Here is a 15,980-nt window from a genome sequence, read left to right as displayed (position 1 = left end):
AATAGTTTACATGGTTTACATTACAATACATCAAAGTAATACAAGTAAATATATAGGTGCAGCTTGGTACTAAATTGTCTTCGTCAAAAGCTCCAGGGATGTACCTGTCTAATGCTGACCTGAGAATACAAGTTATTTGAAAAGCGAGTATCAGCATTTTTACAAATGTTGGTGAGTTCATAAGTATTTAGTGTCATTTTATTCAAATAACCTTAATAAAAGTGGTAGTTTTAGAGTATCCAATAAATTAGAGTCTTTTCCAGAAAATCCTATATTTTCTTTAATAAAAGCAGTTTTCTACCAAGACTGGACGGAGTTATGTGGTAAAAAGTAGTTTTCCCTTAATCGCTATCATTATCAAAATACGAAATTTGATTATTAAAGAAAGCAAGAGAAATCAGGGAAAATAACATATGCCTCAGCAGTAAAGACTGCTGACTAAGGCAAAAGGAATCATAGACTCCAGGAGAGTATCGAACAAACGACACGCCTGCCTCAGTCTAACAAAGAGAGACACAGACCCCAGACGGTACCAAATGAAAGGTATGACTAGCAAGGTCTAAAAACAGAGGATACAAACCCCAGACAGTATCAAATGAAAGATACAACTAGTAAGGTTCAAAATAGAGAATACAGACCGCAGACAGTATCAAATAAAAGATACAACTAGCAAGGTCTAAAAACAGTGTGACTCTGAGAGTGGGTTTCCAGCATACAGTGTAAATTGCTGGTGAAATACCGTTACCTTAAGGCCATGAATTATAAGGTAACCTGGGATACTCATAACCATACTAACCGACACTAGAGTACCTGACGCCCTGAAAGCGTCTATAAAATGTGACATTTGTCACCCCTTGGCTTCGTAGGTCGTGGACTGTAGCTAGCAGTCAGGGTGCGGGGGTGTCAATCCCGTATAGATCTATACACACAATGTCTGTTCTCCCTATAGGAGACTCTGGTTACCAACTAGACGACGGAGAAGGCCGTGTGCGAAGATGCATCCCAAATAGTGGGTAGTGTGTTTCCAATATAAGTGTTGAAGTAGAGGTAGAGACTCATAACTGAACTGACTAGAGTAAACCTATATGTCTATACTCGTATACATAATATATAACTAATGAATCAAACGACCTTCGGACGGCCATCCGGCCCCACCAGACCACATCTCAACGAAGAAAAGGAAATAGGGCGGACGAGCCTTCCTAAGTCTTTCAATCATTATTTATATGCATCTAAACAAGCACATGCATACGTCTAACTACGTGTGAGTGTTTAACAAGTAGGAGTGGTTCTTCAAGTAGAGGCGTCAATAAGTGAAGTAGAAGCAACTAACGAATGAAGTAGGAGCGTCTAACAAGTATAAGCGTATCACGAGGTAGAAACGACAACAAGTGAAGTAGGAGCGTATCGAGTATAAGTGAAGTAGAAGCGATGTCAAGTATAAGTGAAGTAGAAGCGTATCACTAAGTAAGAGTGTAAGCAAGTATAAGTGTTTAACTAAGTAGAAGTATAAAAACATAGACGTAAACTTTGGAAAACCTTTATATATTGAGAAAATCACGACTTGGTATTCCTTTGTAAAATAAGTTTGAAAATCTTTAAAAATCCTTTGAAAACCTTTCATAAACAAGGTTAAAAAAGAAACTTTGATTAAACATCATAAGTAAAAGCTGAACAAATAACTATGTTTTTAGAAAACCATTTACATTGTCATTCTCGGTAAAACAGTTAACGGTGTGGTAAATCCTTGTGCATGCGGGTTATCAATCACATGTGATCGATATGATAACTGGCATGTTTAACTTGTATTCCCCCCTATAAAACATGTAAAAACATTTAAAAGGTTCATTCATGGGTATGAACTCACCTGGTGTAAGTGGATCCGACGAAGGCGTCGGTTGGGTGCTCGGTGTCAAGTAAAGACTTGGACACACTTAGTGACCTATTTAACATATGATAACATATGTTCACATACAATTAGTACATTTAATACTAATTAAACAAGTATACGCACTCTAAGGAGCGGAAAACACTTTGGTTAAGTGTTTGGGGTGTCCCGGGTAACATTTAAGGGTGTGAATGGCTTAGGAATGGAGTTTACTCTCCAAGAGTAAACTCTCCTTATAGTGTTTACGGCCCTGGGACAACTCCCCATGAGTTTACGGCCGTAAACTCATGGTGAGGGGGTTCTAGGATGTTTAAAGGCCTTATCTCAATTGTGGAATTTTGCTAGGTCCAAATATAAAAGGTATGAATGGATTTAAGGCACTTAAATGGACCAAATGGGAGTTTACGACCCCAACCAAGGGAGTTTACGGCCGTAAACTCCTATTGACACATTCCTTGGGTGTTTTAAGGGCTTAAGTGATAGATAATAAATCCTATGTATTTTCCCAAGTCAAATGAAGGAGTTTGGGCACTATTTGGGCACCTAATGGGAGTTTACGGCCCATGAACCACCCCTATGGGAGTTCACGGCCGTGAACTCCTACCCTCTTGATTTTATGGAAGTTTAAGGCCCTTAATTCAATCCTAGTAATTTATAATGAAGTATAAGGCCATTTAGGGGGATTAAAACCACCATTTGACATGGTTTGGAGGTGTTTACGGCCTAGGCATGTGCTTGGGCCGTAAAATCCATTTTACCCCTCAAATCATGTTGTTTTAATGTCCAAAACTCGGATTGGAATTTCCTTAAATCATATCTTAAGTCCAAATATGCATTGGAAGGCTTTTTGGGGCATTTTTGCAAGGATAAGGGGTGTTTACGGCCTAAGCATGTGCTTGGGCCGTAAACTCTCTTTTATGCCCTAAAACTTTGTGTTTTGATGTTTAAACACTCCTAGATAAATTCCCTAACTAGTATCCAAGCTCAAATAAGGAAGAATCGAGACTTTTGGCCACTTATGGGGTGTTTACGGCCTAAGGAGGCTCTTAGGCCGTAAACTCCTTTTTCATGTCCCAGTCATGTGAATTTTGATCTATAAAGACAATAATGCATGTTTAGAACAAGTTAGGGTTGAAGATCTTACGTTTTGGAGGCAGAAATTCGCGGTTTTGAGTCGAAAACGGGCTTTATGAGAGAGAGTATAGAGAGAGAGTGAAAAGGTGTGGAATGAAGTCCATTCCCCCTTATATATGGGTTGGAGTTGAAGCTCAGTGGGAATCTACCCGATACTGTTGTTATACGGGGCTTTTGGTCGCACCCGATTTAGTGGTCGTAGTAAAATTTAACTTTTTCCAAATTACTATGGAAACGTAATTTAAGTGTTTTTATTTACTTTATTACGACGGATAACGACATAGAATATAAATAAATAAAACGTTTATTTATTTTACGACCTCAAATTAACGGAACTTTTATAAAATGGAATATTCCGTTAACTGTAACGGGGTAATGTAACGGAATAAACTTTGGGTTGTCACAGTTAACTACCCTTGTTTGAAGACACCGATGTTCCTTAATGTATGTTTTTACACTCCACTTAATGTCACGTTTCCATTTGATAATATAAACAATCCATGGGCATTTATTCTCTTCATTGACTATTTCTTGATCTGATAAAGACTTAGTCAATTGTAACACCGTTTCCATTAATGTCACGTTTCCATTTGATAATATAAACAATCCTGGGCATTCTCATTAGCATGTGCCATTCATATAACTTTGATAGTTTTCCTACATTGACCATCATTTCCTTCATCTGATAAAGACTTAGTCAATTGTAACACCGTAAATGTTCAAACGAATTTTTCATTTAAAATCACATAATTCTCATAACACATTTCACAAAATCTCATTTATTTAATTTACAAATCACAACTCATAATTATCTAATTAACAATTCAGGATCCTCAAAACATAACTATTTCTCTGGTGTGTACAATCAAGTCGGCGCCTTCCTACAGTAAGCACGAAGCTTAGTGAGTTCCCCAAAATACCACATACAACTCATTAGCCACTCGAGGCTATAACTCCATAAGACCCTCCGGTCAATGTGTCTCACTGGGACCCTCCAGTTCCACAACTCTGATGGACCCTCCAGTCCTAACTCTGTGGACCCTCAGGTCCTAACTCTGTAAACTCAGAATAATACACAGTATAAATCACAAAGACATAATGCATGATATCACAATACTCAATATAAACACATAAGACCCTTTGGTCACATAAAAGTTACCACCACTCTAGGTAAAATATTGTGAGAAGACTCACCTCGGATGATGAACAGCTCCTAAAGATGTCGTTGCTGCACCGGCCTCTAACATTGGACCTAAATCCACAATTACCCCATTAATATTGACCATCATTTCCTTCGTATGATAAAGACTTAGTCAAGAATACATCATTATCAAGCACTTTAGGTTCTTCATCTTCTTGTATGCTTTAGGTGTGGTTGTTGTAGTTGCATCTCCAACCCATTCAACATTGTGGTCAATGCTCATGTGGAAATCATGCATATCAACATCTACATCATGATATTATCTTCGTCCACAAGATAATCATCATCATCACTGTTGGTATCATATTCACTTTCCATGTCCATATTAGCTCTAAAACTATCATGATCACTTACATTTTCCATGTCCACATTAGCTGTAAAACTGTCATGATCAAAAACAATTGTTTAGAGCAAGTAGGATGTTGATCAATTTCAATTATAAGCACCTTACATGGATTGGGGGACATTGACTATGTATGCAGTTTGGTTTCACCATGCTCTATGTACACATTTATTAGCTTATGTTGACTGACATATCGAGCCAAATGACGAATATCATCATCATAACCCAAAGCAAAAAGACCAAAATCCAAATCACATAAAGGTATTTGAAAATGATAGTACCTCTTCTCCGTCACCAAGTGGGGTTCAGCACACCCTAGTTTTTCCATTATATCGTCGATGTCATGCACCGAAAAGGTGTCAAAATATCAATTAAGTCAAAATAATGTCATTTTCCCCTAATATACTTTCTTCCTAGAAAATTAGTAAATTTTCCAACATGGTGTAACCTTATGGAAAATACAGTCGAATGCCTAGTTGTTTTGAAATAAGAATATTGACATTAACCTTTTATGTGAAAAGAATGAAAAGATTACAAATTCAAAAATCTTGGTTTTAAAACATATCGTATCTAGAATGAACATCAATTTCTTCCATGTTTGCATGTATCCTCCAACTTGCCATGCTTGTTCGTCAATGTTGCAGTAGGGTTTTAACGTCAATTAGGGTTTTTGTTGGTATGGTGATTTTCTAGGTTTTCTTATCTATGCGAATAGCTTGTGATCGTGTAGACGTTTTGCATTCTAAATGACAGTAAAAACTGTCTTAATGAATGGACGAAAATACCCCCATTGTGCAAGGCATGTGGGGCATTCTCACTGCGAAATGGACGGAATGTTAAGTTAGGGACCAAGCTGGTAACAAATGTCAAATATTTGGATGGTCCAAGTTAAAAAATTAAGTTAGAGACGAAACGTGAAAGTAACCCCAAACCACAGGCCATCCAAATAATTTTCTCTAAATTAGATGAAAGTTGGGAATAACACACTTAAAAACGATGAAAAATAAAGGACGAGAAATGATAGGACGTTTAAAGTAAAATATAAGTACATAAAAAGTGAGTAAAAAATAAAATGTGAAAGATGAACCTATACAACTTATTTTTCGTTTTTTACTATGCATAAAATGGGTGACACCATGACAATACATATTAATTAATTTATTTAACACATACCTTTTAAAGTTAACTAATCACACAAATGGTCCCTATTGTTAGACAACGTTTGCTAGTTCGGTTCATCTTTTTCTTTTGTTCCAATCTCGCCTTTGGGTTTAGATCTTGAGTTGTTAAATGACTAAACTGCACAAATGGTCTCTGTGGTATGTCAAAAATTACCACTTTGGTCCAAAAATGTTTGGACTAGCACCAGAGGTCCAAAGTTTTCATTTTGTTGTTTGTTTAGTCCAATCTTTTCTTATTTTTTTCAAAATGACGGATTTGCCCCTGTTAATATGATTTTCTTTTTTTTTTCTTAATTTTTTTTTCTGATTTTCAGATTTAAAAAAATAAAAAATAAAAAATAAAAAATAAAAAAAATAAATCTCTCTCTCTCTCTCTCTCTCTCTCTCTCTCTCTCTCCTTACTTTACTGTGTTGTCACAAACACTTAAACCTAATTTGTGATTATACCAGAGACCTGGAGGATCATTGATGATCTCATTTTGATGCTCCTCGATCCCGATTATCTCTTTAAAAGATTTTATCAGAAAACTTCACCAGAGTTCATTCAATCTCGCCGGAGATACTATTATTTTTCGATTTTTCTCTCCAATCTCTATCTCTCTAAATAAATAAAACGATATCCTAGTTCAAATCAAGCTACCCCGAAGCACCAATCGTTTGTATTTCACAGTCGATCGAACCCAAGTTCCAATACCCAACCCAGTTCTGTTCATCAACGGGTCCGGTCATGGCATCATTCTCCACCATCATCTCCGTCGTTCTCGTCCTCAAACACATACAACAACAAAGAAATATCATAACAATGAATTCAATCAAACCCACCTCCGATGACCACACTCAAACATCATAACAGCCCCCAAACGTTGATACGCCAATGTCAAAACTTCCCTCCATGACTGCTTCTGTAAAAATCAGAAGAAGAAAACAACACAAAAACTCAAATGGGTGTATTGGAAGAACCCCCTAAATCAACAAATTGTAGCATATAAACATATTAATCTTACCCTCAGATGATTTTGACGAGACCCAGTTTCCAGATCCATGATAAGACGAAGACCCATTTAGGTTTAAGTAATTAAATTTGATAAGACGAAGACCCAATCGAAGAAAAGCAGTAGCAGCAGTCATCAATCTCAATTGTCTCTCTTCAGTCCAGCAGAAAACGCAAAGAACAGAGGAGGGTGAAGTAGATCGAAAATAGCATAACAGGTTGGGTGAACACACGAGTTAGGGAGAGAAAACAAGGCGATGGTAGCAGGGTGAATCAAACATAGCTGTAGGTGGTGGTGGTCGGAGTTAATGGCGGCGATAAGGCAATGGGTGTTTGGTGATTGTGGCGGTGGCTCTAGCCGCCTCATTTCTCTTCTTCCGGTAGCGAACGAGAGGGAGAGGAAGGAGGAGTAATGGGTTGTTAGTGATCGGAAACAACAATAAAGTAGTAGTGGTGGCTGTTGGAACTTCCCCAACAACAGTGGGAGGCGGCGATGACAACCGATGGTGATGTCGTGTGTCGTTTTGATGCTCATCGACGAGAAAGGAGGTGAATAGAGATGGGGACGACAGAGGAAGGAAGCAACAACTTGATCGATGGTGGGGTGTTTGGATTGTTGAGTATTAAGTGAGAGAGAGATTCTTTTTTATTTTTCCTTTAATCAGAAAAAAAAACATTTAAAAAAATAAAAAAAATAGAAAAAGGAGTACCAAGGGTAAAATAGTCATTACGAAAAAGTTAATAGAAAACTACACCAAACTCGCAACAAAATGAAAAGTTTGGACCTGTGGTGCTAGTCCAAATCTTTTTGGACCAAAGTGACAATTTTCAGCTAACCACAGGGACCATTTGTGTAGTTTTGTCTTGTTAAATCTATTAACTTATCATCCAAGGTTACACCAAATTTGCAAAAACTTGCATGACATGCCACAAAATAAGATTTTTTTCATAATTTGTTTGGTAGTGAGCTCACCTACTCTATCCAAAAAATAAATAATATATATATATATATATATATATATATATATATATATATATATATATATATATATATATATATATATATATATATATAATGAAAAATAAAACCCCAACAAACTAAACTGACCCATCCTTTTTCAATTTAGTCTTTTACTCTCCAAGAACTAGAATGTTGATAAACAGGTTTCCACACAAACCAAAATCCAAAAGTACATTACCATCTACCTTAACAAAATCAGACTTACATTACTACACCCATCATCAATCTCACCAAAACTTTCCAAATAAACAAAAATCAAATTCAAAAAGCCACATCAAGTTTTACCAAAATATCCTCAGGCCCTAATCTTGACCATCTTGACTCTCATCCTTCACAAGTCTAATCATATCATCAATCCTCAGTATCGTTATAGCCGCTTCTGTTGCGAACTGTCACACACACACATTTTCTTTTTCTTTAATATTATTATCTTATAATTTAAATTAAAAACCAAACAAACAAAATTATTAAAAATAATAATTCACCTGAAGTATCTTCACTTTACTCATCGCAGGCTCTATAACACCAGCTTCCAAGTTGTTCCGAACCGTACCCTTCACCAAGTCCAAACCCATGCTGAAAATTCAAAACCAAAACAGCATCAGTAGAAGGGCATTTTCGGTATTTCATACAAAACAAAAAAAAAACTCACCTCGACAGATGTTTCTTATCAGCCTTAGTTTGTGCAGTGTGGTGATACGCACGCAACTTAGCCACCAAATCAGTCGCATCCTTTGCAGCATTCACAGCAAGAACCTGGCCATTTATCATATCAAAAAATCAAATTATCACCATTCATAACAAATTAAATTAAATATTTTTTTAATTTTAACAAAAAAAAAACCTTTGGAATTATCAGTAATGACTCAGCAAACTCTGCAATCGCCAGCTGTTCGCGGGACCCCAAAGTTGTAGCAAGATACTCCAAATACACAGATAAAGCAGCCTCAACTGCACCCCCACCTGCAACCACCTAAAAAAAACAATAATATAAATTATCAATCAATAAATAAATAAAACTAAAAATAAATATTTTCTTTTTTTTCTTACTGTATTGGATTCGAGGGTTCTTTTGACAATACATAAAGCATCATGTAACGCCCTATCCATTTCATCAAGCATGAAGTCATTAGCACCTCTCAGAATTATCGACACCTGTTTAAATTGTTACAAAATTAATTACTTTTATATAAAACATTAAAATAAAAATAAATAAATATTAAATCACATTCACATACAGCCCCTGTTGTTTTGGTTCCTTTGATAAGTATGACATCATCATCTGCAATTCGCTCCTCCACTACTTCATCTGCATATCCAAGGAAAGAGGCATCAAAAGTTTCTTCCCCTTCCATGTCAGCAAATGTTGAAACCTACACATAATTTAAAAAAAATTAATTAATTAACTTCAGATTTTATTAATTACCATTACCATAAAATAATATATGAATATTACCGAAGTTGCCCCTGTTGCCTTTGCCACATGGCGTAAATCCTCCTTTCGCACACGTCTCACAGCAATTGCACCAGCCTCCACAAAATACTGATTGCATCCAAATAATAATAACAATAATCAAATTTTACATATTTGTGTATGAAAGAAGGGCAAAAAGGTCAAAAGGGATACCTTGAGTGCCATGTCATCGATACCCTTTGTGGTCAAAATAACATTAGCACCAGCTTTTAGAAGCTTCTCAATACGTTCTTTAGTCACATCAGATTCTCTGTAGAACAATATAAACAACCAATAAATTTATGACATAAATAAGTTTGACTAAGTTTGACCAAGTTTGACTAAGTTTGACCACCTTTGACGAATCTTTTCCAACTCTCGTGGATCAGTGACTAAAACTTGAACACCTAATTGCATTTTTGTTTTTTGAAGATTAAAATCAAGACATGCAATTCTTGCAGGAGAAACTCTCATTGGCATTCCTTGAGCTGCACGCCCAGTATTAAGTGCATACCCTTTTAATAAGTAACTTTCTTTAGCACTTTTTCCATGAGCTTTAAGGATATTAATTCCCTACATTATTAAAATTAAAAAACATTGGAAGAGTTTTTAAAAAAAACATTTAATGATGTAATTATAGTCAAGAACTAACCTTGATTGGATACTTGATTTCGCCTCGTGCGTTTGTCATTTTAACAGATTGTACTGCTTCAACAACCTAAAGATTCAACCATTTATTTTATTTTTTAATCACTTAGTAAATGGAAAGGAAATAGAAAAAAAAAGAAAAAGAAAAAGAAAAGATTTCTTTTGTAAATTAAGACATACAAGATTCGCAAAGAAGTCATCATCAGTTGCTAACAGTTTAGAAGACATGCTTGTTTTTGCACAGTTCACAAGAGAATCCTTTCCAAGTTTGTCAACCTTAAAGAAATGAAAGAACATACTGATTAATATCATCAAAAGCATTTTTTAAACTATATGTTAAAAAGTAAATTTTGACATGTTTGGATAATGCTTTATTACCTTAACTGACAGTTTTTCTTCAACATATTTGCAAGCTTCTCTCATTGCAAGCTGTCAGCATAAAAAAAGAACCCATGAGTATAAAAATTTAGACTTGATTGCAATTTCATCAAGTATTGGTAACACTTACTCTGTATCCACTTATCACAGATGTGGGGTGAATCTTGTTTTTGACAAGATCATTTGCTCTCTGAAAAAAAAAAATTCAAAACAATAGATTAAATAAGGATTTCCAATTAGGATTGTGACACATTTGCCAAAACAAAGATGTGTGATTTAGGGAACAATACCTTGAGTAACTCGGCTGCTATAATGACCACAGAAGTAGTTCCATCTCCTACTTCTCTATCTTGAAGCTCAGCCAATTCAACAAGGACCTAAGTTATAAGAAATTCAATATATGTAATTAGACAAAAGTAATAAGTCCATGCATATATTGCAAAAGAAAAGAAAAGAAAAAAGAAAGATATGATTTGACATGTCTCACCTTGGCAGCTGGATGCTCAACATCTAACATCTTGAGAATTGTAGCACCATCATTTGTAATAGTTACATCCCCAATATCATCAACCAACATCTGAGACACAAACTCATATGAATTACACTAAGGGAATCTGATTTAGATGAAAAGGAATACAAATACAACTATACAAGTGCAATGGACAATGGACAATGGACAATGTAGTCAAAAGAACAATATTATAAAGAGTTGCCAATGGCCTTAGTTACCTACCAGTTAAGTTGATAAATTCCTGAATGGCAAACTTTATCAGAAGAGAAAAATGGATGCTATGTGCAACCTAGAGATATTCACACTGGATATATCTAGATTCACTCTAATGATTTCAGTTTAAGCCTCTCATAGCTAGTTTTGAGTAAAGGCCTCTTACTGTCACTGATTACTCTCTGGATGATCCAAGTTCTAAAGCTAATTGACAGGTTAAAGATGGGCGTAAATATATTAACACTCAATGGTTCTTCTATGTGATCTTTATTGCGCAAACAAATTTGATCGAGGGCACGCAAATCCGCAGAAATCTAACAGCGTAGAAGCTAAAGGAAATGGCGGAAGCAAAAAACAACAGAAAAGAGAGGAAGATGTATAATACCTTGTCAAGGCCAACTGGACCAAGTGAAGTCTTCACTATGTTCGAAACAGATTGACAAGCAGTAACTGAAGAAAAAGATTCAAAATTACTTGAGTATGGGTGTACATTTCTTTCAAAAGTAGATCTGTTAGGGTTTTAGAAGTTGAATGCTTACTATTTTGTGTCCGAACATCTTGACCGGATTGACGATCCCCGAGTATATCAGGCGCTTGTGAACCTAGAGACATAGCTGATTATGAGTATTACTGTATCTGAAACTACAACTGATATTTCTCCAAGAACCCTAATACTGTGAACTCTTGATGTCTGCTCGTACTACTAGTGGAGGTTTTCTAACTCGGCTTATTTATTAACCAATAGGTTTACGTGAACCGGGCCGAGTTGAACCGTTGGCCTATGCCTCTTTCAGAAAGGGTAAAAATGTACTTCACGTTCTTTTAGAGAAATTAGACCGATGTTAGATGATTAAGTTTTTTTTTTTTTCAAAAGAAAATTAGATGAACCTCCAATCCTCATAAAGGAGTACCAAAGTGTCCCGTGGCAATTTCTCAGCCTTCCCCAAACTATTTTTCCCGCTCAAATGTCAAAGTGAAATTCCGATATTGCCCATTTGGTCAATTCACAGTGTAGTAAAGTTAGGAACGTGATCTGCCGAAAATACCCTTATAGCCCTTAAAACTTGCATGTCATTACACTCTTCATTTTTTAGTTCAGATCATCTTTTAGGTAACCATCATTCATATCCCAAAACATCAGCCATGAAATTTGAATTCCAAAGCAAGAAATCAGGGATTTATCTGTATTTAAAATTGATGGGTGTGCTTTTACCTACATCGACAATTTGTTTTCTCAAGCCATTAGTCATCGACATTCTTATTTCCACATCTAGGAATCAATCAGATGTGTTTAGACGTGTGGTTTAAAATTATCGATTTTGAGCATGTTTTGAGAGGCTACAAAGATGACAACGAAAACTGATACAGTAGGGTAAACTGTATATGTTCTTTGTGAATCATTTTCGAAAATGAATTGATCAAGCCGCCTGATGTAGATTTACATCAAAGCCAGATGTGTTTTCTGTAAACAGAATTGCCAATCTTTGTTTTGTTTTTTCATTGCAAGTTCAAGAATTATCAACATATTCTTGATTTCTTTTTGTGATTTTTTAACGATTTTGAGACAAGTGGTTTGCAGTTTCCTACCATGGATGTATAATGGCCTTCTGAACGCTCTTCTCCAAATTTTTTCGAGCTTACAAAACATTTAAATGTTTTTGGGTTTTATAATGTTCATTTTTTTCCTGGCAACTTATATCTCTATTTTCTGATGTTACAGGTAGGAGTGAGCAAAAACCGCACCGTAGCTAAAATTAACCGCAAAAACCGCATAATGTCACACCCCAAAACCAGAACGGCGGAAACGTTCTGGGGTGAATGACGTCATGTCAAATATCACAACATATGCAATATAGTAATCAAAGTACAACAACCATTGCATTAAAAGTAATAGTTTTACATGGTTTACATTACATAGAAACATCAAAGTAATACAAGTAATAATATAGGTGCAGCTTGGTACTAAACTGTCTTCAACATCAGCTTCTGAGATGTACCTGTCTATTGCTGACCTGAGAATACAAGTTATTTTGAAAGCGAGTATCAACATTTTTATAAATGTTGGTGAGTTCATAAGTATTTAGTGTCATTTTATTCAAATAACTTTATAAAAGTAGTAGTTTAAAATCAACAGTGTATTAGAGTCCTTTCCAGAAAATCCTATATTTTCTAAATAAAAGCAGTCTTCTACCAAGACCCGACAGTGTTATGTTTTAAAGAGAATTTCCCTGAAATATTATCATTACCAAAATACGGTGTTTGATTTTAAAGAAAGTATGAGAGTATCAGGGAAAATAACATATGCCTCAGCAGGGAAGACTGCTGACTAAGGCAAAAGAAATCATAGACTCCAGGAGAGTATCGAATGAACAACACGCCTGGCTCAGTCTAACAAAAGGAGACACATACCCCAGACAGTATCAAATGAATGATACGTCTAGCAAGGTCTAAAAACAGTGAATACAGTGTTAATTCCCGTTACCTTAAGGCCATGAATTATAAGGTAACCCCGAGATACTCGTAACCATATTGATAGACACTAGAGAACTTGACGCCCTGCAAGCATCGGTGTAAGTGTGACATTTGTCACCCTTTGGTTTGGTAGGCCGTGGACTGTAGCTAGCAGTCAGGGTGTGGGGGTGTCAATCCCATATAGATCTATACACACAATGTCCGCTCTCCCTACAAGAGACTCTGGTTAACAACTAGACAACGGAGAAGGCCGTGTCCTGAAGATGCATCTCGTATAGTGAGATTTGATGTAAAATATTAGACTGATGATAGAGACTCACAACTGAACTGGCCGACATAAACCTATATGTCTATGCTTGTATACATAATATATAACTAATGATCAAACGACCCTCGGACGGATATCCGATCCCACCAGACCACATCTCAACGAAGAAAAGGAAATAGGGTGAACTAGCCTTCCTAAGTCCTTTAAACATTATTTATATAACTATACAAGCACAGGCATACATTTAACTAAGTTGAAGCATTTAACGAAGTTGAAGTGTTAGCAAGTAGAAGCGTATCATGAAGTAGAAGCGTAACGTGAAGTAGAAGCGTATCGTGGAGTAGAAGCGTTAATAAGTAGGAGCGTATTACGAAGTAAAAGCGTATCATGAAATAAAAGCGTTACGAAGTAGTAGCATTAACTAAGTGGAAGTATAACGAAGCAGTAGTATCTAACAAAGTAGGAGTATAAAAACATGGAAGGAAACTTTGATGAAAACTTTGGAAAACCTTTATACTTGAGAAAATCACGACTTGGTATTCTTTTGTAAAATAAGTTTGAAAACCTTTAGAAATCCTCTGAAAATCTTTCATAAACAAGTTTTGATTATAGCTTTGATGAAAACAATATAAGTAAAGAAAGCCTTTGCTTAAAATGCTATTGTAACTGAGTTTGAAATAAAATATACAGCGCGGGAGACAATTTGAGAAGAGCTTTGAACAAGTAAAAACGTTTTAGAAAACCATTTACAATATCATACTTGGTAAAACAGTTGACAATGTAATAAATCCTTGTGCATGCAGGTTATCAATCACATGTGATTGACATGATAACTGGCATGTTTAACTTGTATTCCCCCTCCCCCCCATGAAAACATGTAAAAACATTTAAAAGGTTAATTCGGGGGTATGAACTCACCTGTTGTAAGTGGATCGGGTGAAGGTGCCGGTATAGGATGCTAAGTGTCAAGTGAGCACTTGACCACACACGCGAATCCTATTTAACATGTAATGGTACATTTAAGTATCCAATTAGTCATTTAATAACTAATTAAGCAAGTAAGGATGTCATACGTCATAAAAACACTTTGCTACAAGTGCTAGAAGTGTCCCGGGTAACATCTAAGGGTGTGTATGGCCTAGATAGGGAGTTTACTCTTCAAGAGTGAACTCTTTATAGAGTTTACGGCCCTAAGACCTTATCCCCATGATTTTACAGTCGTAAACTCTTGGATGGTGCGTTCTTTGATGCATTAAGGTCTTATAACACTTGTGGAATTAGGCTAGGTTCAATTCTAGGGCTTATGAAGGGTTTAAGGCTTCAAAATGGGCCATTTAAGGAGTTTACGGCCTAAGACTACTCCTTGAGTAGTTTACGACCGTAAACAGATGAGTTTACGGTAGTAAACTCATGTTGTTCCATTTCTTTTGTTGTTTGGTGGTTCTAACTCATGCATGTAAGGTTCTAGTCATTTTTAGAAGCATAGGAAGGTGTTTAGGGCACTTAAACACCTTGGAAAGGTGTTTACGGTCTAAGGAGATACTCTTGGGGAGTTTACTACCTTAAACACATGAGTTTACGGCAGTAAACTCATGTTAGCCCATGAATCATGTTTTTGGTGCATCAAACGAAGGATTACAAGGCTCTAAGCACTCATGGAAGCTTTTGGAAGTGTTTGAGGGGTAGTTTAACACCTTAAAAGGTATTTATGGTCTAAGAATATGGGTTTACAGTCTAATAACATCCTTAGACCGTAAACTCATGTTTACTCCCCATTTGGTCCGATTTTGGTGTTCTAAGTCTTTTCGGGTAAGCCTTTAAGCCATTATTAAGCATGAGAAGTGGTTTGGAAGGGTTTTTGAGCATTAAAACCCCATTATGAGTGTTTACGGTCCATGAAGGTGTTCTTGGACCGTAAACTCATGTTCTTGAGGGTTTTGGGTGATTAAGTCACGAATTTGCAAGCTAGATCAGTTAGATAACAAGCTATGAAGGTTTACTTACCGATTTGAGGCTCGGAGGGGCGATTTTTGAGCAAAACCCGTTTGTAGAGAGAGAAAGTAGAGAGAGAGAGAGAGTCTAAGGTGGGTAAAAGGTGGGAATGAAACCCACTCAACCCTTATATAGGGTGGAGTTTATGGCCTGACTGGGGTTCACCTGACACCAACCGCGAACGGGGTTTTTCGCAACTATTATTAATCACGGCAAATTTTAAAATTATACCGCCTTAATTTTTGTTCGCTTGACGAATATTATTTAAAATATTCCAACGGGTTTA

General features: G+C 36.2%; 1 protein-coding gene across 1 annotated transcript; it reads right to left on the bottom strand.

The window, feature by feature from the left end:
- Positions 1–7,852: 7,852 nt before the first annotated feature.
- Positions 7,853–11,675, bottom strand: LOC145101328 (T-complex protein 1 subunit alpha). Its single transcript, XM_079038522.1, has 17 exons — positions 11,502–11,675; positions 11,348–11,412; positions 10,726–10,815; positions 10,529–10,615; positions 10,369–10,428; positions 10,239–10,289; positions 10,041–10,136; positions 9,865–9,930; positions 9,568–9,785; positions 9,387–9,483; positions 9,216–9,302; positions 8,998–9,132; positions 8,810–8,914; positions 8,604–8,732; positions 8,412–8,515; positions 8,245–8,335; positions 7,853–8,148 (listed from the first exon to the last, which is right to left on the bottom strand). The coding sequence occupies exons 1-17, from the start codon at positions 11,572–11,574 to the stop codon at positions 8,062–8,064; spliced, it is 1,641 nt and encodes a 546-aa protein (XP_078894648.1). The 5' UTR covers positions 11,575–11,675; the 3' UTR covers positions 7,853–8,061.
- Between the last annotated feature and the right edge of the window lie 4,305 nt (positions 11,676–15,980).

Source organism: Lactuca serriola, chromosome 4, assembly GCF_051521515.1.
Source record: "Lactuca serriola cultivar US96UC23 chromosome 4, Lser_US96UC23_V15, whole genome shotgun sequence".
Classification (NCBI taxonomy): Eukaryota; Viridiplantae; Streptophyta; class Magnoliopsida; order Asterales; family Asteraceae; genus Lactuca; species Lactuca serriola.
This window is presented reverse-complemented; position numbering and strand designations above follow the sequence as displayed.

Excerpts from the sequence above, each read along its gene's own strand:
- LOC145101328 (XM_079038522.1), bottom strand. The coding sequence starts at position 11,574 with ATGTCTCTAGGTTCACAAGCGCCTGATATACTCGGGGATCGTCAATCC. Across the intron at positions 9,484-9,567 it reads TTGGAAAAGATTCGTCAAAG|AGAATCTGATGTGACTAAAG; the intron begins GTGGTCAAACTT and ends ATTGTTCTACAG. Across the intron at positions 9,303-9,386 it reads TCGATGACATGGCACTCAAG|TATTTTGTGGAGGCTGGTGC; the intron begins GTATCCCTTTTG and ends GGATGCAATCAG.